General features: G+C 46.4%; 1 protein-coding gene across 1 annotated transcript in view; it reads right to left on the bottom strand.

Annotated features, from left to right (window-relative positions):
- cdk14 (cyclin dependent kinase 14) overlaps window positions 1-25,351 on the bottom strand; it is a 96,706-nt gene that overhangs the window by 46,944 nt on the left and 24,411 nt on the right. The window contains exons 3-8 of the mRNA XM_060064751.1: window positions 20,319-20,558; window positions 17,432-17,526; window positions 16,930-17,009; window positions 14,796-14,890; window positions 11,354-11,416; window positions 3,808-3,931 (exon numbers count right to left, since the gene is read on the bottom strand). Of these exons, the coding sequence (XP_059920734.1) occupies window positions 3,808-3,931; window positions 11,354-11,416; window positions 14,796-14,890; window positions 16,930-17,009; window positions 17,432-17,526; window positions 20,319-20,558 (697 nt within the window). The remainder of the gene's footprint in view (window positions 1-3,807; window positions 3,932-11,353; window positions 11,417-14,795; window positions 14,891-16,929; window positions 17,010-17,431; window positions 17,527-20,318; window positions 20,559-25,351) is intronic.

The raw sequence follows: 25,351 nt of genomic DNA, 5'->3' as shown, positions 1-25,351 counted from the left end.
TCCCGGGGCCGGCCTGCGCATGGCAACAGCTGTCTGTGGCTGACCATGACCCCACCTCGCCGTCTGGGTTCAAGAAGCACAGAGCTGCCCCGCTCGTGCGTGTATTTATGCGTGTGTGTCTGCGAAGCTGTGTGTGTGTGTGTGTGTGGGAGGTTGTGGATGTGGACGTGGGTGCATGCGCGTATATGTGTATTTGTATGCGTGTGTGTGTGTGTGTGTGTGTGTGTGTGCGCGTGAGGGTCGCTGTGGGTCGGTCTGAGCGCCTGCCCCGGATGCTTTGTGTATCTGGGAGTGTGTGTGTGTGTGTGTTTGTCTGTGTGTTTGTGTGTGTGTGTGTGTGTATGTGTGTATGTGTGTGAGACCGTTTGTGTGAGTCTAAGAAGCTCTGTGTGTATATTTTTAGGAAGGAGTGTGTGTATGTGTGTGTCTTGGAGACCGTTTGTGTGTGTGTGTCTGGGAGGCTGTGGGTGAAAGGCCATGGTTTGGAGAGAAAGGGGAAGAAAGCAACAGAGCCTTTACTACTGCCACAAGCGTTACACATGAATAAATGAAGAGTGGATTCACGGGCCGCCAACTCCTTGTGAACTTCAACCTTGTGTTCTCGTGCGGAGTCTGGCGAGAACAAATAACGATGAATGAATGTGTTAGATGTGGCGCGTAAAATAAAGTGGGCCACACAACGGACTGTGATGGTCTAAATCCTCCACGAAGAGACAGAGCCAGGACCGGCAACATGAAGCCAAACACACACACACACACACACACACACACACACACACACACACACACACACACACACACACACACACACACACACACACACACACACACACACACACACACACACACACACACACACACACACACACACACATCTCATAAATATACAAGAAGATGTCAAGAAGTGGCGATGTGTCCAGCGACTGACACAGAGACAGCCACCTCCTATTCCCTCTGTGGGGATCTGTACCCTGGGGAACCCGCATGTCCTGTACTCTCTCTGCCACATGAACACACACAACACACTCTGCTGCTGCCACATTCAGAGCCCTTCAATCCACAACCCATCTGCCCCTTCAGGCTAATGCTGGGCTTAGTGGCTGCCTGTTTGTGTGCCTGTTTGTATAGGTCAGTGATAGACCAGGGAGGCATATGTGTGTGTCTGTGTGTGTCTGTGTCTGTGTCTGTGTCTGTGTCTGTGTCTGTGTGTGTGTGTGTGTGTGTGTGTGTGTGTGTGTTGGATGCATATGTTCAATGTGTTTGTGTGTGTTTGTCGGGTATAAGTGTAGGGTCTGTGTGTATGTGTGCGTTTATGTGTTAGTGTGTTGGATGGGTGTGTATGCGTGTGTGTTTGATGTCCGTCTGTTTTTCTGTCGGCTTGTACTAATATTCTGCCCGGTAATAATATCAAATCCAATATGCTGCTCTGTAATAATATTGAAGCTAATATTTTGCTGAGCAATAAGTTAAGTAGTAATATTATGATCAGTAATGATAGAAGTTAAAATACTCCGCTCAATAATAACATGAGTATTCATATTCTCCTCTGTAATAAAAATACTAGATATTCTGCTCAGTAATGTCTGACCTCTAATAAACGCTTCACGTTATTAATGAGGAACGCCTTCGCCACGCATGAGTGGAGTGAGACACCGCGGGGACAAGAGTGGGGTGAGACACCACAGAGAAGAGAGTGGAGTGAGACACCGCGGGGACAAGAGTGGGGTGAGACACCACAGAGAAGAGAGTGGAGTGAGACACCACAGAGAAGAGAGTGGAGTGAGACACCGCGGGGACAAGAGTGGGGTGAGACACCGCGGGGACAAGAGTGGGGTGAGACACCACAGAGAAGAGAGTGGAGTGAGACACCACAGAGAAGAGAGTGGAGTGAGACACCGCGGGGACAAGAGTGGGGTGAGACACCGCGGGGACAAGAGTGGGGTGAGACACCACAGAGAAGAGAGTGGAGTGAGACACCGTGGGGACAAGAGTGGGGTGAGACACCACAGAGAAGAGAGTGGAGTGAGACACCACAGAGAAGAGAGTGGAGTGAGACACCGCGGGGACAAGAGTGGGGTGAGACACCGCGGGGACAAGAGTGGGGTGAGACACCACAGAGAAGAGAGTGGAGTGAGACACCGTGGGGACAAGAGTGGGGTGAGACACCACAGAGAAGAGAGTGGAGTGAGACACCGCGGGGACAAGAGTGGGGTGAGACACCGCGGGGACAAGAGTGGGGTGAGACACCACAGAGAAGAGAGTGGAGTGAGACACCGTGGGGACAAGAGTGGGGTGAGACACCGCGGGGACAAGAGTGGGGTGAGACACCACAGAGAAGAGAGTGGAGTGAGACACCGCGGGGCCAAGAGTGGGGTGAGACACCACAGAGACAAGAGTGGGGTGAGACACCTCGGGGAAGAGATTGGGACGCGAGGAGGAGGAGGAAGCCAGATAGAACGGGAGGTAGATTGGTGTTTATTCTAGCGTTTGTTCTGTATGGCCCTCTCCTGATTTCAGGAGCCCCCGTCCTGCTGTACCCAGGACGCTTGTCAGCCCCACGCAGCGTCGAGGGACTCACGCAGGAGTCATCCTGTTACACACTTACATGTACACACACACACACACACACAACCACAAACACAGCCACACACACGTATAATATGTATGTGTGTGCAAGTGCTGAGGTGTGACAAAAGATAAGCTGGACTTTATTAATCCTGTGCGGGAAATTTGGGTGCTACAGAAGGGAGTTAAGGTAGATATAATTGAATAAAAAATATGTTAAAAAGAGATCAAATAGCAATTTAACTATACCGCTAAATATTTAGAACGTTATACGTTGATTACAAGCCCAGGCATCTATTTGCTTTGACCGTTATCCATACCAGGGTTCTGTTGGGGGCAGGCCGGTAACTCCTTTCTCACAAAGCTCTTAACCCTAACCCAAAAGAAAGGTGGATGAATGACGCAAGTAATGACTTCATTCAAATTATTGAACTAGAGTTTGGGAGATTCAATCCGTCTATGCAAGCATTTAACCGTAATGACTCCAATAAACGCTGAAAGTACTGTGGCTGTAAAGACCAGCGAACGGTGTCTTTTAAAGTCAATTAAATCGGCTCGCTTGACCACAGTCCCCCACAGCAGAGCACACAAGAACTTTCTCCTTTATCACTCAATTATTCATCATGATTGGGCTTTAACTCAACAAATTTGACTGTGTATATATAACATGTTGGAATAAAACAGTAGAATAGTGTAGCGAACGACAATGTCACTCTTCGGGGACTGTGAAAGTGTCTTTGGGGGGGGGGGGTGTTTCTGGGGATGATAGTTGGTTAGTCTTAACTTTCTTGAGTTTCGAGAGTTGTTTTTCTGTTCGCGGGTCCTTCCAAAGAAATAAAATGGCAGTCTCGGAGCAAAGAGAGCAATTTGATCGTAGATAGTATAAATTTAAGATCCGATTTATTAGTCTTTTATTGCCATTCTTCCAATATTTCAAATATTGCCTATAAAATGTTAAAAGGTTAATAAAACAAACATCAGAGTACTTCTCTGTTTCTGGTACAAACATTCATGGTGCCAGTTTCTAAATGACGCCCACATTCATTTTTTGTAAAACATGTGGCTGCACCCGACCACTATAGAGGGACTAAGCTTATAATTTAAGTTTTTTATTGTGCATATAAATACACAAAAAAAAGATTTTCATACATAAATGCGCTACATAAACCGGTACACGTGATTGATGGTGAACTACGCTGTGATCATAAAGGCCCGCTAGTTGACCCCCCCCCCTCCACTCACCAAAGTCAGCCAGCTTCAGCTCCCCGGTGTCACTGATTAGCAGGTTCTGGGGCTTGAGGTCTCGGTGCAGGATGTACCTCTGGTGGATGTAGGACAGCCCTCGCAGGAGCTGGTACAGGAAGAGCTGCAACGAGAACCACAGCACAAACCATGTGGTCGGATGAGCTTCTGGACTCTTCATCTGCGGTCTGACCTTTACAGACATCTTCCATACATTCGACCTTTAGGGCATTTAGCAGATGCTTTTTATTCCAAAGCGACTTACAACAAATACATTTGTAGGGAAAAAGAGAAACAATATATTGCCGTCGGTACGGTTAAGATATTCATAGAAACGAGTGAGTATTTACGATTGCTAGGTTTACCCATTCCCCGTATACAACAGAGAGAGCCAGGATGAGATGTAACACAATGTCAAGTGCTATTTTTAATTGGAAAGACGTACAACATACAATTAGTGCGTGCATTAAGTGCCAGACGTGCAACATACAAAGAGCACATAAGAGGGGTGTTTTTTGGGGAGTAGGGGAGGAGAAGGGGTGGTGGGGGGGGTAAGGGAGCGGGCTACACAGAGTCCAGGGGAACTCTGAACAATTGAGCCCCGAGTCTCTTGCGGAAGCTGGTCAAGCCATCCTCCATACATTCAAAATCTTTGGGGAAAATGCAACTTTGCGTTTCTATGATAGCGGGGTTACGATGGAACGGTTGGCGTCAAACCAAGGTTCCCTCTGGTTGGATAATAACTGTTTTATCTCCGGTGAACTGCGCCCGTGTGCTCCCTGTCCTGCGGAGCCATCGCTCATCAGGACAGGGTGATGTCTCACGGGCCGTTCACCTGTGCACAGGCCCTGCCCCGGGGTCGTTTGCATTTAGCGCAGCTGGAGCACAAACGCACGCACACATGTAAAAAAACAAAAGTCCATCAAAAAAATCGTTTTTCTTCAATCAGGACTATTGACAGGACATCAGAGAGATAGCCTTCATCTCGCCAGCCATCTGATCACCTGCATCAATCACAGACAACGACCACCGTATTGACAGGTTAGGGATCCATTCATTACAAGGCTGTTAATTGTTAACTATTGTCCCGTTGTCTTTGTGCAGTCACTTTATAGTACACTAAACCATATGATTGAGATTTCTAACGCATGAGGCAATCCTTTGAAACTGAAATATTGCTTTACTGTTAAAGAAGTTTTTACATAAGGTGGAAAGACAATAATTTTCAGTGGCTTGAATATTTAAGCCTCCATTTCAGTCCCATTTCAGCCACACGTTTACCTGGAATGCAAAATGTGTTTGTTTTGTTTAATCAAACCGCTGGGACTGCCCAGGCCTCCCTTTCTCGTATCAATCAAATAATAACGAGCCACATACACTCCCCTGAACTCCAATTCTAACATTCCCCTCACATTTTTCTCCTCTCAGCACTACCCCCGTCTCGGTCAATTAGGCAGCGCGGAACACAGCGGAGTCCAATGAGAAACCGGCCTGTTCTGGTATGTGGAGTCGCCGGGTCAACAGCTTAGTATTCCTCAACTTGGCGGGTGCAGGAGTTGAAAGCTGGGCGGAGGTACAACATTTGCATGAGGAATGCGTGTTTACTCGCGCACATCAAAGTGTGCTTAAGAAATAAAAGATATAAAGACTTGCTTTGAACGCGCGACTATAAAAGGGAGGGGAATAAAAAATAAATAACGGTGCATTTCAGTTTCCAGGACTGAGATACAAACATCAAAACATCCTCGAAAGGAACTCTCAGTGACTGCCTGCGGCGGCTAACAGCTAGCGTATTATGCATGATACTGTTTGAGATAAGGTTGAACGGCCCTCGATGAATGTGCTTCCGTTCCTTTCCCTATTCTCATATTTTTCAAGGAGGGTTCAATCTGAATTCCAAATGACTCCAGCGCAGACCAGAGTGCAAATAAGTGGAGCGATTGAAACGACACCATCTCAGCACGGCCCCCCCAAACCCTTGCTGGAAACTGTGCTATAGTTCCCGTTTCTTCCCGAGCAGTCGTCACGTGTTGGCTGAACAGGGTCTGCGGGGGGCCGTTTGGCAGGCTGACAGACGGAGACATCTGCTGTCGGACCCTGCCTTACCCGACTATAATAAGTAACGATGAGCCGTCCATCTGGCCTGAGGTACTGCACACACAAGAACCCATCCAGAACTGAGGCCCCCCCCCCCCGCAGACAACGGGACTTAGGGCTGCGCTAATGAACTGACAGTAAAGACCAAGAGTCAGGCATGCAAAAGTTGCGCTGGGACCCCCGGGGCCAAGAATAAAGCAGGGACAAAAAGGGGGATGGGAAGAGGTTGGTGCAGGTCAAGCTAAAAATAAGAAGAAGCAGATTGTTGAAGAGGTGGGATGTGTTTATGAGTGAATCAGTGGAGGAGGAGGAGGAGGAAGAGTAAGCCTTTAAGCATCAAAGTCAACAACAGCAGGGTGGGTGTGACCCAGGACGTCAACATGCCTGATGAAAGCCTCGCCACTGCGGCTTCCAGCTGAGATGTGCCTGAGGTAGAGGAATTAGAGGATGAAGGAACTGCGCAGTAAGAACTAGGGGTGTTAACCATGGAGTCAAATACAGACCGAGGGACCGTTCACCTTCTTTTTTTTTTTCTTTCTACGGAGTAAATGCGGTACTCTGAGAGAAAAGTGAATAAGTGCGTATTGACGGTTCTGCCGGCATCGAAGGAAGAGCAGAAAAAGCCTGAGTGTGCGATCCTACAGGTTCCTGAATGGCACCCCAGAGCTGGGAGATGGTAATCAGGAAGGGGGCCTGAGGTGTTGCCGCCCTCGTCGAGTTTAAAAGAGAGTAATAGGGGCGATAGCTCCACATGTCGGCTGTAGCTCTCCGGCGGAGGGGACTTGTGGAATTGGTTCTCCACTATTTACACAGACATTCGTCAGCCCCTTCACCAGCACTGCAAACCAGGGATCAGCGCTAAAGCGTAATGTAGGTGCTCACTCACCGACGGCGGGCGGGGTGCTATACCATGTATAAAGATTAAATGACACCATCACACTCTTTTTTTTTTAACAATCAGGGTTCACACAGTTATTTATGGACCTGGTTTTTAATTAGTTCATGGAGATTACAATCCTAATGGAGCCCAATGACAAGGTAATTTGACGAAGGGGGCTGTATTCATAATTAAACACCTTCTTCATGTTTAATACACACATCATGAAACACTGAAGACTCCTGGTGTGGGGGGGCGGGGGGGGGGGGCATCCGAGACACCTTTAATCAGCTTTAGAAACGGGCTGTTGGAGCTCATCGACACCCACAAGTAGTAATGCGAGACCGTTTCATGATTCCCATTCGGCTAAATAATTGCACAGTAACTGCTGGTGCAATAGTGTAATAAAATAAACTCTGTGAATGGTATTTTTGGCGACATGACCTGCCGCTTTAGCTTCAGATGAGAGACAGCACTGCCAACTGCCATCTGTCGCGCCAACGCCAGAGCAATGCACACAATTGGTTTTCCTAAGGATGGACGAGTCGTCGCGGTCGTTTTCATTAAGCCGCCGCGGGTCTGTATCAAGATAAGTGTCCCATAGATGTGAGACGGCCCAAAATGAATATTCGACTTGTTATCTGCGGGGCGATGCCAAAGCTGGCGCTCCGTCTGTCTGAATCTCCCATTCAGATCGCGGGAACATATGAGGCGATGCATCAAAATGACAGAGCTGTCTACTGGGGTCTGTCTGAGTTTCACCAGCAGCACAAAGAATCAAAGGGAAGTGTTGGAGCGCTGCAGAGGAGGGATGTGGGAGATGTGTGTTTAACAGAAGCTGTTCATCTCATCTTGATCCTGTTACACCACACATAAAAACACACACACACACACACACACACACACACGCAACACACACACAGACACACATATATCTCTCATTACTATGCTTATGGGAGGTGCAGGCACGAAAAAAGGACAGAATTGGGGCGAGAGAAAGAAAGATGCAAAGAAAAAGGAGGATATGACAAAATAAAAGCGCGTACCGGGCGCTGGTGCTTTGTTGCTGGAGGATGTGGTGTTTAAAGGCACTTTCAAGAACTGAAGAGAAAACATGAAGTGGAAACTTATCGCCGAAAACACTGCAACACTGAAACACTGAATACTGCGAAAAACAGCACAGGCGTGGCGGTGTGCTCAAAGTCGTGAATCTGCAGCATGAAGTGGTGGAAGTGACAGAGAAGTAAAGAGAAGTGTTAAATGGAGTGAAGAGGGGGAACCATCTGCTAGGTATCGCGGGGAGACTTCCGTCGTCTATTCCACCGGAGCTTCCAGTGTGCGTCTCGGGTGTCCCTAATGTAGCGCATCAGGCAAACACACACACCGCTGCACATGCCTGCGTCGGCCAACAGGGACCCAGTGAAAGGAAACAAAAACACTTTGAGGGGAGTAATTATCAGCCTTATAATGGCGGTGTGCTAATATGTTTGTTATTCCTGTCCTGGTGGGACTGTGTGTTTCATCATGAAGCCGCTGCCGCACTGCTTGCAGTTTGAGCGAGGAACGGTCGGAGTAACGCAACGCATGCAGCCATCAGATTCAGTGGATCTATGATTGTTTTGGAAAACAGGTCAGCGCTTGGTAACATTTTTTGAAAAATGATTATCAAATACATTGTTGTTAGACCCTAACACCCAAAACTGACATCCCTAACCCTAACACCTAACACTGACATCCCTAATCCTAACCCCCAACACTGAAATCTCTAACCCTAACCCTAGCCCCTTTGCTGGTGTCAGTTTCAAATTGATACGTTCAGATCTGCTCCGAGACATGGGGTCTAGGCTTACTGGCTGTAATCCAATAAAGGACGACTGACTGGCCATCAGCCAATGCACATTAGCCGCGTGTGCTCATCCCAGATGCTGACAATGATGAAAATAAAAGCGGAGGAAACACAGAAAAGTAGCCGGTTCCTAACATCTGGCCTTCTGCAATACCATCATCATTTGGTTCAAAGTGCTTCACTCACACACACACACACACACACACACACACACACACACACACACACACACACACACACACACACACACACACACACACACACACACACACACACACACACACACACACACACACACACACACACACACACACAAAGGGATCCCCGCTCAGTGATTATATTAGCAACGAGTGTGCTCCAGCTCCAATGGCAGCACTAATGGCTTCCATGTCCGTCAGTCTAATACTGGAGGACGGACCGGACGACTGCAGTAGGCCCCCTCACAGTCCATCCCAATGGGCCTAATGAGAGCGAGATCTGCGAGCACCCGCAGCACTCCTCCGCTAGTGAGCCTGTTCACCGGCTCCCTCGTTTAATACTTGAGACGCTGTTTAGGAAAACAATGAATTTGTGGTCTTCAAAGAGACTTGGGGAGTGGGCGGGACTATCGGATTAAAAGCTTTTGATGAGTGGGATGGACTCTCCCTCACATGATGCAAGAGTATAGGCGAGAACACACACACACACACACACACACACACACACACACACACACACACACACACACACACACACACACACACACACACACACACACACACACACACACACACACACACACACCTCTCCAGAAGGCTGTGGGATCATTAGCCCTCCTCCATGTTCAGTGTGTAGTGCTCCCCAGGGAGTCATCTGTCCAGGGCCGTCTCACCGGTACCACCCATCCCCCCCCCTACCCCCAGCCCCCCTGGTCTTGTGAGGGCACACAATGCTTAGAGATGTCATTTGGCCGGTCGCCAAGCCTCGGGTGGTGAACCTGTCCCATTCTCGTGTGCAATAGCAGTGCAGGCTCTATACCGAGGGCTGCGTGACTTACTGTTGTGATTTGCAGAGTTAATTATTTTATGGTGAGGTGTTATGCCGCTTATGATTACAGCAAACAACTTCACCGCTATAAAATATGTCGGGTCATCAGCACCAGTATGAGAACGCTATTTATCTTACCACACAACGCGGTTAGGAAATGAACAAATAACAGCAGGGTAGTTTGTTTGCTTAGCGCAGTAAACCAAGGTGATACAAGGGCATCTCGCTCCCTCTCTCTCTCTCTCTGATAAAATGCACCAGCTGTAAATTAATTCACTGTTCAAGAAAACCTGTGAAATAATTCTCAGGTGACCACCGCTTTTTTTTATGACACATCAATTATTGATAGAAATATAATATTGGAGTGGATTTAAGAAAGAGAACGTGCTGATTCATCTTAAGCTGTGATTTCTATGATTTAAAGTACATATACATAGAGATGATACAGTAAATATGTTGACAATATAATTTAAAGCGCATTATTATTTCCCACGTCTTTTTACTTTATATAACTTGAACGGCATAGAGGGAAAAAGAGCCTAGGGCCGTATTAACACAGATAAAAAAACGTTATCCATCTTTATTCCATGTTAAGGTATTATATAACATTGTAAACCAATTCACAGACACAAAAATCATCATCAGAATAATGTTGGATATCTAACAACAGAAACCTTAAAGTACTGAACATGAATACCCATTCATGTTCCAAAAGCCCAACTGGCGAAAAAGAATAAATCTTGAGAAACGTAAGTCCTTTTAAATAGACAGTTAATAGTATTTGGGTTTTGCGAGGGCAGACAAAATAGCAAATTATCTTTCACTACAGATGAATCCGAAATGACGAAAAGGCAAACTAAGAAGCAGGGTCAGAAGGACTAGGAGTCAGCTCCTAGTCACCCATTGCACTCCTGACCATCCCTGGAAGAAGGGATCCCCTACACTGCGTTTCTTCTCAAGATTTCTTCCTTGCTGATTCAAGGGAGTTTTTTCTTGCCCGTGTGGGGGCATGGGTAAAGGGGGGTGGCACAAATATTTGGCCTGTTAAGCCCTTTGAGACTGTAATGGTGATTAAGGGCTATACAAATAAAATTGAATTGAATTGAATTGAATACAAACACGCCAATTGACTGTTCTTCTAGCGCTTCCTGCATTAACCTGGTTTACATGCCAAAGCAGTAACTCAGTAAAGACTCCCACACAGTGGAGGCTGCCCACCCTCCCACGCCTCCTCCACCACCGCAGGTGGGGGAAGAGCACGACGGGACCCACTGCTGGGCTTTCCTCCGAATAAAACCTGAATAATTCACGGCTGTCAACGAGACAGACAACAAATCCTCTCCGACAGTAATGCAGGAAAGTGTTATGCAACTAATGTAGATCTGGGAAACTGGCAACCGCCCCTCTACCCTTCGACCCCCCCCCCCCCCATGCAATCTAGTCACCCCTCTAACTGGCCTCATTCACTCCATCACCCGTGTTGGCACCACCAGCGCCTGTCCTTGGCTGCACCTGCTCCTCAGCCCTCCACCACCCACCCACCCACCCACCACACTAATAGCACACCGAGTGTCCCGGCGTGGGTAAAGACACGTCCCCCCCCCAGGACTGCGGGGCTCTGCTTAAGCCGGTGCTCAGGTGGAGCCAGCTGTGCCGGGCTGCGGTGGGTGAGGAGTGCGTCTACGAGGGGTGTGGCGTACCTTGACGTTGTCCGGGTGGAGGCCCCCGGGATGCCGGTCCATGTACTGACACAGGTCTGTGTGCTGTGGGGGGGGGGGGGGGAAGCATGGGGGAAAACGTTATGACCAGATTCATGCACATTCACACACACCCATATATATATATATATACACAGATTTAGCTCAATTTCACACTGCTAGTGTTGGTTGCGCCGACCGTGTTCATTTACTCTGCATACATCGCATAGCAGAGTGCCTGCAAAACCCTATCCCCGAAGAACTCCCCTCATTATTCCGACCGCAGCCCTCAGCAAAAGAAGGGTGTGGAGCGTGGTGGAGCGTGGTGGAGCGTGGTGTGTTGTGTTGTCTCTCCATGTCCTTGTGGGTAAGGGTTTCACTAAGACAACAGCATTAGCTAATGAAAGGGCTCTTTTAAGACATCCGAGCCGCACCCATATTCTCCCGGCCGCCGCTCAACAACACGGAGCTAATCCACGCCAGACATGCTCATCCTGCACCACAACACTCACAGAGCATCTCACTGTCTTGTAAAAGAGATGAACAGTTCCTATTGTGGATGGTTGGCCTTTATGGAAAAAAGCAGAGCAAAATATTCCCAATGTGTTGTCAGGAGGTTCGAATGCATAGTGTGAAGGTGTTCAAATGACTATATATAGTCCTGGGGGGGGGGGTTTGTCTGTCTCGGATGGATAGCTAGTCTACCTGTGACTGTCTTAGCCATATGTGTTTGCATGTCACAGTTTGAAAAAAAGAAAGCCTATGTCCCATGCATATTTATGCAATCAGTTTGTGTGAATGTGTGCTTGTGAACATGTGCAAAAACATGTGTAATCATATTTTATTTATTTCATCCCTTTTCTATCCTGTCTACTAGGTGTATGTATTGTGTAGGTCGGGTGTGTGCGTGTGCGTGTGCGTGTGTGTGTGTGTGTGTGTGTGTGTGTGTGATGTGGCACGACCCTTGGGTCAGGCTGATCTTTACAAACTCCGGATGCCCACCACGACCCTACAGCCCCCACCCCCCCGACCTCTCTGAATAATTCAGAAAGCCACTCCAGCCACAGGATTTAGTCGTGCACGTCCATTTTGACCGAGAATCCACTCCTTCCGTCTTCTCCGTTCAGTCTTATCCCCTCTCCCTTTCCACCTTGACATCTTTCCTTTTCCTCGAATGATTTCCTCTCGCTCTTTTGCTCATTGACTGTATCCGTCTTGTTTCGCAGCGGTTTTCGCATTCTCCATCGCTGTTCCTTCAAACGCTCATCTTGTTTGCAATTCCTCTCACTTCTGTGACCTTCCCATGTGTCCCTCCCTCGCCCCCGCTCTCGCTCTCTCTTCCCCTGTCAATCATCATTAACGGGCAGAGGCGGGTAAAATGAATTGATTTGGCTCGGTGGAAGAAACCCTCTCTGTATGTAAAAGAGATGGCTTTGGAACAAGCATGGAGGGGAGGCAGGGGGAGGGGGGCAGCAGGATATTGTATCAGCATCAAAATATCAGCCGAGCATAGAAGGTCGACCGCATCAAAACCTACTGCAGTCTCCTATTTTATCTTTTTTAGGCCATTATTTATTTATTTAATTTATTTATTTCTCTTGTCAAATAGACACTACCTGTCCTATTTCATATTCATGGGTATGTGGGGAAATGAAAATTCATCATATTCGCTCTCCCAGAGGTTAACCGGCAACCACTTTGTTTGCGTGCAATTTTTTAATATTGCCTTATGGGATGGAGCCGATTTGTAACTCTGGTTCCGATCCTATACATCTCGATATAGGATCTTGCAGTTATATGTTTTGGAAAATTGCTCCATACTTTTTTCCCCATGCTTTGTGTTCCAGTGTCAGCGGGTGACATGTGGCCGTTAAATTACGCTGGTAGTTCACTATCTTACTGTGCGGAAGAGTGTGTGGTGATGCACTTTGTTGTTATCAAACTGCATACGCCAAGTTCAAGGCTAGTTTCTACCTGATTCTGAACCCTGTACGCCAAGGTCATGGCGGGTTCCTTAAGGATTTTCAACTGCACACGCCAAGGTCATGGTTTGTTCCTAAAGGAGTTTTAACAGCACACGCCAAGGTCATGGCTGGTTCCTACAGGGACCCCCTTCCCCCTAGGTCTCCTCCCTCATTAAGAGACACTAGGGGTGTGACGATACACTCAGCTCACGAGACGAGACGAGACACGATATTCGGTTCACGAGAACTAGACGAGACGAGATTTTAAGAAAACTACAATGACAAAATATATGACTGGACCAACAGACTTTCATTTAGCCGAGTTGCACAAGCATTTTGAAATGTTTTATTATAACTCTTTACATGCATGAAATTGAAACTAAAACTAACATTTATAAAAGTTGGAGTAAAATAAATTTAATTAAATAATTCTATTTTTTTCAAGTGCAATATTATCTGTGAAACCAAATCAAAGTTCTACTCCATCAATACAGAGTGCAAATAGTGCAAACAGAGTCAGACCAAGTATGTCACTGACAACTTGGTATTGTCCGTGTCTTATCAGTCACTCTACTGCCATTCATAATTTCCGCCGGGTACCCCAAATTTTGCCAAACAAATGATTTAAAAGTGGCGGGGGCATCTTCGACGGTAATACGGGTATTTTCCGACGTCATTCTGGCTGCCTATGGCTGCTTCCCCTGTTTCCCCTCCTTCTCCTCCTCTTCTTCTTTTCCTTCTCCTTCGTTAGGTTCTGGCAGGCTAGACGTAGCAAAGGCGCATTACTGCCCCTACAGGCCACAAATAGAAGTTTGGATAGCTCACAAATCTCTTTAACGCGACGGGTAATATCGTGGCACGAGATCTCGTCACACCCCTAAGAGACACTGCTAGTTAAGAGCTTGATCCTCCTCTCAGGAACCACTGGTGGCCCTGCGGATCTATAAACTCCATGTCTGCATAAATAATAATCATCACGTGAAGTGTAGGAAGGTAAAAACACTGTGTTTTTTTAAAGATAAATAAATAAAAGCTGCCGGAGCGGTTCCCTGCATTAAAAACAGACGTTGCGGAAACCTATTAAATAGGGCCCTTCCAGGAATAGGGCCACCTGTAGTAGGGCCAAGTGGCCTGGTGGTTTGGGCCGACTTCATATTGAGGTTGAAGAAAAATGAGTGTCTTGGTTCCCTTTAGTGCGCGGAGGGTCAGCGTTCCTAGGCGGCCTTGTAAACAAAGACTGCTTCTTTCTAAACATCCCCAGCCCTCACGATCCTTTAGGGAATGTGTCAAAAAATGGAAACTTGATTCAATCGATGACCTCCCCTAACCCTTCCTTTCAGCTGAATGTTCCCAAATGGTAGTTCGTTCAGTTTCTCTCTTAAAGCAAGAACACCTTGAACCGTATTTACTCGTATTAAATTGAAAATGCATAACTTATAACAATTGTCGGCAGTTTAAGGAAACACAGCATTGGTACTCACCACATACTCAAAGACGAGAGTCAGGGTTTCCTTGGTGTGAATGATGTCATGGAGCAGAACAATATTGGAGTGCTTCAGGCCTTTGAGGAGAGATGCTGCAGAGGGAGAGAGAGATGGAAACAGTTGAAGAGCCTGTGTGTGTGTGTGTGTGTGTGTGTGTGTGTGTGTGTGTGTGTGTGTGTGTGAGAGTGAGAGTGAGAGTGAGAGTGAGAGAGAGAGAGCGCCTTGAAGAACATTTTAAGGATATGAGAGACAACGGGAGACAAACTTCTGTGATCCAGGCGATCATTAGCGGCATGGCCCACTCCATCATCAGTGCAGCCAGCACCAGGCGTGCCCTGCCAGAGTGCCGAGGATCGGTCAAAGATTAATCAGTCGGAGGAAATGGAAATGGTGGATTTACGGGCATGGGTTCCCACACTCGTTCATCAACAACACGAAACAAGAGGGAGAGAGGGAGAGAGGGGGCGGAAGACGGGGAGAAGGAGATGGGGAGGGAGGTATAGAGGGAGTGGGAGAGCGAGGGAGGGAGAGGAAGAAGGGGAGAGAGAGAAAGAAAGATCGAGGGAGAGAAAGGGAGCGAGAGGAAGGGAGAGAACGAGAGGGAGAGGGAGAAAGAGGGAGATACATGGACAGCACCTCAGGGAGGGGCTCAAACCTTGATGTTTTATTCCTCACTGTTAACTCTAATGATCTCATTATCTCAGCGGGGGGGTGAGGCAAACCACGGCATTCATGGGAAAGTTTGAATCAATCTAAATCATATATTAACAGCTGACTCCTAGTCCTTCTGACCCTGCTTCTTAGTTTGCCTTTTCGTCATTTCGGATTCATCTGTAGTGAAAGATAATTTGCTATTTTGTCTGCCCTCGCAAAACCCAAATACTATTAACTGTCTATTTAAAAGGACTTACGTTTCTCAAGATTTATTCTTTTTCGCCAGTTGGGCTTTTGGAAGTGTTGCCTTGTCCTGAGTTAGAGGACTCACTTCAAATAAACGCAGGTCTGTGAGACTAGGTTATTGGTCGGGGGGCCAACGCGTACATGACTTGACACGGCAGGTCATGATTAGCAGTCGATAAGCAAGCGGTGATCCAGAGCCACTCAAATGCATCCTGGCGAGTGCGGCTCGCCGAGACTGTAAAACCTAACCCCCTGCACAAATAAAGTCCGACCAAGGGCACAGAGGACCCGGGACGCATCCCGGAGCCCGCGAGCAGCACAGCCCTCATGAATGCATTCATCCCATAGTCATACCTCGGAGAATGTATAAAACAGATCAAAGATGCGAACACACACACACCCACGCACACACACACACACCATGGGGTATGCTCTCTGCACATGGAGACGCTGCCTCAAAGAACGTGAGCAGTCCAAGGGACCCCCTCAAAACCATAGACACTCTGACAGAGCACCGCTGATGAGTGGAGATATGTGTACACACACACACACACACACACACACACACACACACACACACACACACACACACACACACACACACACACACACACACACACACACACACACACACACACACACACACACACACACACACACACGGACATTCAGCCCCTGTGTCTTCGATGGGCCCTAAATGTGTTTGTCTTATATGCACCCGTGGTAAAGTTAGGGTTAGGGTTTGAAATTCTAGCCACGTATCAAGGTTGGGAGCTTCTCCACAAGTAATTGCTGAATTAGTCAGATTTCAAAGTGCTTTTCTGATGGGCCCACTGAAGGTGTCGAGGCAGGCACATTTGTGTGTGGTGTGAGTGTGTGTGTGTGCTGCTCCAAATTGCTACCATATCACAAATCCAGGATCACACACTGATCAAACAGACAGAATCAGTTTCTCATCTCAATAGAAAAAAGACTGGTTTCTGCCTTTGGATGCCAAATCCTCTCTCTCTCCCCCCCTGCCTCGCTCTGCGTGAAAAAAATAAACTCACCACTTTATCTCTCGCTTTGCCCCACTAGGCAAAAATAGACTTTCACATCTTCTACTAAGTTTTACTTTCAAGTAGGTATGCATCATTGGAGACCCAACTATTCCTAATAATAGTTATCCTTGGTCCTGGCCCAGCACTGGAGCTAGCTGGCCTACAGCCAGTACCCCATGGGTACCCCTCACCTTCTCGTATGGCCGTGAAGGGGGTGCCCTCCTCCTCTTGCAGGCGGATCACCTTCAGGGCCACCAGCTTCCCGTTCACCCTGGCAGACAGAGCAGAGAGTGAACAAACAGAATGACTGTCAATAGACAGAGCATCATGCTGACAGGTTACTGATCTGGCTAAAGGACTGGACTAGACTGCGGACATTGGGGATCGAAACATAGAACCTCCTGAATTAAATCAAACTTTCCAAAACAAGTTCCAAATGAGCTGCGAGCCAGAGATAAATCTGTCTGGATGTGTTCCTTACAACAGAGCCTTTGTTCATTGATTATTTAAAGTGCCTCTCATCTAGATTTGAATCTAACAAGCTGAAACGTTTCTGATAGAGGAGCACGATTATGTATGCCACTGATCAGTAAATCAATAAATGGAATAACTTGTTGAGGAAGAGCGGACACATGCGATGTATATATACGTGGTATTATTGTGAATGTTGGCTGACTGTCGAACAAAACTTACTTGCTCTTTCCTTTGTAAACCGTGGCGTATGATCCCTCTCCCAGCTTCTCCAGCTTCTCATAGGAATCAGCTTTTCCAAACTTGGGGCTTGTAGGCTGAGAACAAGGGACAAACATGATGAAAGGTTAGGGATAAAGAAATGTTTTCTCCAGAAAGAGTCACAAAATAAAGTAACTTGTATCACCAAGTAGATGTTCCCAGACAGCATCTCGGGGGGGGGTGAATAAATAAAGACGCCTGAGTACTTTCTTCAATGAGCTTATACTGACAATGCTTGAAGTGCTCTTTCCAAGTGACACCTGCGTCTAACACAACTTGGCAGGGCTAAAGTCCAGGCAGAAAGCCCAGGGAAGGAATAGATAGAACAGGTTTTTTGTTTTTTTTGGACACTGATGGGTTTTAGCCAAGCGGTCAGCCGTGTTGCGTGTCGTGGATCAGGAGGTGGTGACAGCCATTACAACCGCATGATGGATCACATGCGTCGAGGTAAGGCGAGAGGTAGCGATGGGCTGTGATGGGGCTTGCTACGCAACCGTGCGGTAGGTCAGACACCTTTTATTAGCTAGGCTGCCCTGGGTCGTTATTGTACACTGTACGCTGCTGAATGATTCAGTGTCAACAGGCAGATACACATGGACAGAGAGGCGACCGCAAAGAGAATGCATTTCCTCTTTTTGGTTCCTAGTGCACAACATCCTGTAATCTGCCCGTATAATATAATCACAGAGTAAATTGTCCCGATTTAAATTGTTTGATGATTAGTTACTAAAGCCAGAGAAAAATCAATCGGCCAAGTCGATACCAGGGCAGGAGCTCAGGGATGATTCTAGACCGTCCCTGAAAAAATAATAGGACTGGTCAACACGAACACAGTGTGTGTGTTTGTGTGTGTGTCTGGTGATTTAACATCAGTGGTTTCAATCTCGCCTGTGAAAATCTGTCTTTCTTGCAAATGCATCTAATTTCTGTGCTGCGTACAAGCTCAGCGTTTTTGAAGTCCTTTTTTTGTCTCAACAAATGTGCTCCCCTGGGATGAATCAGGAAGCGAAACTGCATTTTACAACGAAAACAAAACAATCCCCCCAAAAAAACATGTTGGACAGAATGCAGCTCCCAAACCAAAGCCTAACTAGGCAGAAACAAGACGGTTCTTGTAGCACACAAATTACTCTGTGTCAGGTAAAAAAACTCTACTGCACATTAATCAGTATCGTCACATTTTAATTCATCAGTAGCCAACTGAAAATGATCAACATAGTGACTACAGGCACACATTTTTGTGATCATAGAAATGTGTTTTTTTATAAATCAAGCTGCATATTTCTACCTTTTGAAATAAACCGGTGTTACATAAAAGATGAAACACACAACCGGACAACATAATATATCCACTATTATATCAAAACCCTGTCAAAACATCCTCCGGTCCACCGGGGGTGGTATCACTATCCTGCCCCCGTCCGATAAGCTGTGAAAGTCAGAGGAAGTTATCTTCTCGCACAGCGACTCTTAACGAAATGACTCATCACCTCCAATTTCACCAACAGAGATAGGATGGCCACATATTTCACCCACGCCTCAAGGGGACAGGGGACCCATCTGGGCTGCTCATGCATATTTCAGAAATGAATGAGCAATCAGATGGCTTCCATCTTCTATGTTTTGTCCTTAGCTGACTGAATTGTAATGCATGGGGTACCGAAGTGACTTGGTAAACAGTGCTGGGCTGCCTCTAGTAAGCATAATGCAGAGCTTGTTGTCCAATACCTGTACAAGCAAGTAGGACTGTTCTCAGCAACACGGCTGTGTTACTAAGAAGGTGATACAGGGACCTGGGTGTCCTCTCTTTTGACCCAAAGAACTTGTAACATTTATCCCTGGCAGGCTCCAAAAAAGGCACAATTAGTCTCCCGAATTGCAGTGTGACGAGAATGCAATCAAACAGAGTGAAAGCAAAGCATCTGGCTTCTGACAATGTTCACAACAGAATTCACATGGCACCATATGTTTGAGGCAACAGTGTTCACTGTGAAGAGAGCATGTCTCAAAGGAAGCTACTGAAAATAACTACCATCTTTGCCATGCTAAGATCGTATTTCACTCAAAGACCCAAACCCTCAACTATCCAAAGGCTACAAATGCATCAACCTTTTTTGTTCTGTGTTCGAGGTTGATTAAGGCGTCATTTTCTTCAGTTTCTCTAAACTGTTGTGGATATTGGCTATGTTTCGAGTGGCACGAAATCGGAATTGATTGCGCAAAGAAAATGGAGAACAAAGATTGAAGTACGCATTAAGTTGTCAGTGAGGGGGAGAGCTGTGCAACAAACCAGGCAACTGTATTTTCTTGAATATAAGTGGTTCTCTATGAAATGTAATGTAATGCATATTGTTTGGGAAAGAACATGAGGGTACAGTTGACTAAACATGATGGGAGGCTATGAAATAGCCAATTTACCGATTTCCCAATCACGACTCAAACAATAAATTTTCCTCCCGAAGCAACACTGGCAGGCAATCAGTCAGGCCTCACATCACTGTTATTAAATCGTATTCTGTGCGCCCGGTAATTATGTGGTCTACATTCAGAGCTCATTAAAAACAAACATAAACATAGATACGAAGCGAGGGGAAACATCGCATCGGCATGATTAAGGAAAAGGCAACATTTGCAAACAAATCCAATGAATCCACGGGGGAAATAAAGCATCAGGGCTCAAGCAATATTAAACCACATCAAGCTCAACCAATGAAACCCGGAAACACAAGTCCCCTTGCAGCGCCTCGCGTGATCACACTCAACACACGTTCGCCCGCTCCCACGGTACCGATGTCGTACGGCGGCGGCTACTGATAAACAACAAGCGTCGACGGACAGGGTCACTCACAGAACTGGGGCTGGAGTGGCGGCGCAGTTTGGGCGACTCTTTGCCGCTGGCGGCGCTCTTGGAGCTGATGCAGGCATTGTTCTCCGAGTGGACCCTCTTCACCTGGCCCGCCGGCTTCTCAAAGGGGTCGAAGCCGCTCTGCGTGCGTTGGACCTTCACCTTCTTGTCCTCAGGGATGGTGTCCAGGGGTTTGACGTCCTTTCCCTGGAGGCTGCGTGTGGACATCTTCGTGACACATATCTGTGAGGAGGAGAGGAGGTGGGGTGGGGGAGGAGGAGGAAGAGGAGGAGGAGATTAAGGTGAGTATTAAGAGAAAAAAAAGATGACAAGGAAAGTAAATCCGTCTGCGATTACTGCGGTTCAGCTTCACTCCAGCGCCATTCCCCCCCCCACTACCACCCCCCCAGCCCCCCTCCGGATCCATGCAGCTTTTCATCTGTCTCTTTCCTCTGCAGCGTAAAGTCCTGCTTCTCTCTCTGTCTCCGTCTCTCTCCGTCTCTAAACCAGCTCTGTTCCTCTCGCCGGCTCTACTCAGACGCTATCGGGTTGGTTTGCAGGCTTGGCGTTCTTCAATGCAGCCCTCCCACAGACACTCCGAAACAGTCGTACAAATCTGCGTAAGGCATGTACATCTTCACAGAAACCCCAGACAGAATCGTCCACACACACACACACACACACACACACACACACACACACACACACACACACACACACACACACACACACACACACACACACACACACACACACACACACACACACACACACACACACACACACACACACACCCCTTACTAGCTCGTCCAGCTCCACCCTGACCAGAACCACCACCACGCAATCAGTGTGTGTGTGTACTATGCTACAAAGAGTGCAAGGCAGCATGACATGTTTTGCCGCTGCCTTCCTCCAAGATTAAATATTAAAGCATGAGGTTCTACCGTCTAGGAAGGACTTCTAATTACTTGAATAAGCAGGGAGGAGTCAGTTTGCAGCTCCTTCCTCAAACCTATTGGAACATGTCCCCGCCGTGCAAGGTTTCCCTGGTTCAACTGCCCCATGTTTATGTTTCAACCGACCTCTTTCACTGGAGTAAATAACCCCCTGGCATTGCCAACAGATGAGCCAAGAATGAAAAAAGGAAAAAAATAAGAAAAGTGCATCTGTTGAGCTGTTCTGTATTATACTAAGCCTCTGGACTGGAGTTGGCTGTGATTAAAACTCAAAAATTTCCTTACGCAAATACTGTCTGGGAGAGGAATACATGAATAAGAGGATGAGAGATGTATCATAGAAATTGAGTAACTGGAGAAAGGGATGGAGGAGAGGGAAAGCATGGGGCCTCCAGCACACACAGGATTCATGAAAGAGGGAGGAGGGGGAGAGAGTACAAAATAGTAGCAAAGGAGGCCTGTTCAAGCAGTCAAAAACACGTGTAGCACACACACGGCATGTCCTTCGTGACAGCACTCCTCTACCTGTTCGAATTCTAATCCAAACCACTGGAAAACGACCCCTGAAAACAGATCGCACGCAATCTGGCAGGCGGGCCCGTTCAGAAGAGCGACGGAAGCTGCCACAGTGCATCAACACTTCAGACGGGAGTCCATCGGAGACTTCTACCAGAGTCCTTATTTTAGGAATAAATCCAGAGGCGAAATGACTTCCCCGGATGCTGTGGCCAAACACATCATGGATGTTATCAAATAAAATGATATAAAAAGGCCAATATATTTCTAGAAGACTGACATGAGTTACAGTTGAGGATTCAACAGAAGTCGAAATGAGAATAGCCTGAGACTAAGGACTAGTTGGTCTACCATATGGGATGGCACTTTTGGAATGCCATGCACACCAGAACTAAGAGCAGCATGTGAATGAAAAATGGCAGCGCAACCCTTGTCTAATGAGTGTTATTTATGCATGGCTATCCCTGTAATGTGGAGTGGTCATGCTGTGAATAATGCACAATGCCCATGGCTCATGTTATTGTAGGTTCCACTCGGCCATCCTTTGTGTAAAGTAGATGAGCTAATCTATTCAAATGAGCCTGACGGGCAATACTCTGAGCTGGTTCCAAACACTGTTGGAAATGTGCAAGAAAATACACCAACACTGGTCCACATGTCAAAAATTACTGTCACTAGGGGACAAACAGAACACTTGTTTGCAATATATTTGCAATACATGCAATGCATTTCACTTCTGGGAATTCAGCCGGTCCTGGTCTGTAAATTGCACTAAACTGTGCACTGCTATTGCATAGTAATGGCGATCAATCCTTTCTCCCTCCAATGATGTAACTAATACATTTTCTCTCATCATCATTATGCTACATTAATAAGGGATCATGACAGGGATAATTACTCAAACCTAAATAATATCTTTGTCAATAAATGCCCTTTCCTATTTGTCGTTGGATTAAGCAAACGGCTTCATGCTGGGAATTTTTTTTGTCGTAGTTGCTATGCATTCATTCTGAAAGAGTCATTGGGAGTGTTCCAGGTGGACAGCTCATTGATCATGTCCGCCTAACTGCATATGAACTGCATTATGAATCAAGACCAAGTAACCGGAGAAGCCATAAATGTTCAATTAGCCATCAATCCTAATAAGTTGCTCCACTCCATCACTTCTTTCAATACTTCTTAAAGGGTTAGCTCAGGATTTGGGCCTTTCGCCTTTTGTAATCGTTTCCGTGATCCGACAAGAGCAGAGGTTTTTTGTTGATCAGTTCAGTGACCCCCACTGTGTACAAAATTGTTCTGTAGTAACTGATGTAAAATAAGCTGAATTCTCGCTTTTGGAATTTCCCTTCTTAACGTAGGTCATTCCCACGTAAATAAGACAAATGTATGCATTATCTGGAAGGTTTATTGAATTGTGGCGCTAATGCTTTGGTACCAAGGAATTTGCTAACCAGTATAGGGTACTGGTACTGGATAAGTGAACCGATCTACAAAAAAATTGTCTCACTGCTCTTGTCTTACCCGGAAAGGATCACAAAAAGTGAAAGAGCCCAAATCCTGAACTAACCCTTTCATAATCCAGCTGCTTCTGTGGTCTGACGCTAGTGAACTCGCTATGCCTCCAGCCTTCCAGATAGAGCAGTTAACTCTCTTAAATCCCTGCTACTTGGCTAGGTAGCCTCTTTGTGTTAACTGGCAGCTAGCTAGCCTCTTTCAGTTGGCTGCACTGCTAGATAGCCTGTTTTATGCTAGCTGCCTGCTAGTTTGCCTCTGTTTCATAGATAAAATGGTCATCAGAGTGAGATAACGAGTTCTCAAAACCCTGTCTTGATCCTTCAGAATATTTAATCAAATATCACTGTATATCGATGTACATCTGTGGCAAACACTTTTCCTTGGCATTGAATGAGCGGTTTTATTGGAAAGATGTCATTCCGGCATTATGAGTGCCATGTCTATCTGTGGCATTAACGACAAGCAAAACGATGTCATGGCATTCTGTCTTTCTAGGTCATTCTGATGCTAAAAACAGATGGGGCTGCAGTACTCTTTGAATGCTGTTGCCTGATACAGCAAATATGGATTTAATGGGATGGGAATTTGGAGACTCTCCTGCAAGCAGGAGACATGTTCTATTAAGTCTTTAGGAGAGCATTACACTGTCTGTAGCAATAATACTACTGATGTTGTTTTCACTCTACTTTTCAATCAAGCTACATGGATCTTTCTGAAAAGAGCAGCAGAGATTGGGGTCAAAAAACTCAGAACATCACAGCGGTTCTTCTGAAAGATGATGCCGTGTGAAACGTCAAGCCCTTCTATATGGATACAAAAGATCAATACATTCTTCCATGAATACTATTGTCCATAACCCCCCACCATCTTATATTCAAGTCAAAATTAAAATTCCCTCAGATAATAGTACTATTGGGAAATAAAAAGTCCAACAGTAAGCTACTCATGAAGAGCACTTGAATAAACACAATGACTTTATAAAATATGATATATTGCACAATATCCTACACACTATTACTCAGGTACTGAAATAGAAACTTAATCTGGCAGCGTCGGTCTGTCAGGCAGTATTTCAGAAGGTTCCTATTTTGACGTTTCAGCCATTATTAACGAGTTCGGTAATACATTTAGGAAGTCATATTTCAACGCTTTCTGCAGAAAAATTGTTTGACGGTCACACTAAAACTAAGCAGATGAAACTATTTATGACTTCTGAGCATCCTGCTTCCCTTTCCCAGAGTCCAGGAGAAAGTCCGGAGGGGCCTTCATGTCCAGCAACCACACCTCGCATGAGGTGACCATCGTTCCAGCTCTTTGGTGAGCCAATGATAGTGAGTCAGCCTGGGCCCTTCAAACTTCCCCATTAAAGGACTTAACACCGGCCAAAATTCAGGGACACAAGTAAGACAGAAGAGTCAAAGAAAAAAAGCTTTGGAATATAAATGAAATGACTCCATTGGCTGGCTTGGATCCCAACGACAGCAACAGCACTTAGACAATTGGTTTTGGTCTGGACGCCTTGTTACGTCACACCCTACGCCGCTACCCCAGTCTCTTCTACAGTGGGGAAGGGAGCGGCCTGGTATGGTGTCTGAAACACAGCCTGACCGAAGCGAATGACATAGTAATGCTAACACACACACCACACGGAACAACCAAGTTTTCCTATGCTGGCAAAATGGACGGAGATGAGGATTTCTGGTGATTATTTCCATGATGCCTTTCCCCCTGACTTGAACCACACTAAACACCAAGCTATAAACTCAGCCAGAAGAGCCCAACTAGCTGCAATCCAATTCAGCAAGTATGGTCTGTGCTTTGCCTTAACTACTTTTCCATTTAGCCACAGGGGAAAAGTGAAAGGCTAAGACAGATGACTAACCATTAAAAATATGACATCATCAATGAAGAGTAATAATTATCTTATCTAATGACCATCGTATCCCCTAAATTAAAGTGGACTACAAGATCAGCATCAAGTCACACAGGAAATATAAGTCACGCAGGAAATATATACAAGTTCGGTGGAACAAAAGAAAACCCTCGGCT

This window comes from Gadus macrocephalus, chromosome 11 (assembly GCF_031168955.1).
Source record: "Gadus macrocephalus chromosome 11, ASM3116895v1".
Taxonomy (NCBI): Eukaryota; Metazoa; Chordata; class Actinopteri; order Gadiformes; family Gadidae; genus Gadus; species Gadus macrocephalus.
Note: the sequence above shows the minus strand (reverse complement) of the source record. Positions and strands in the feature narration are given on the sequence as shown.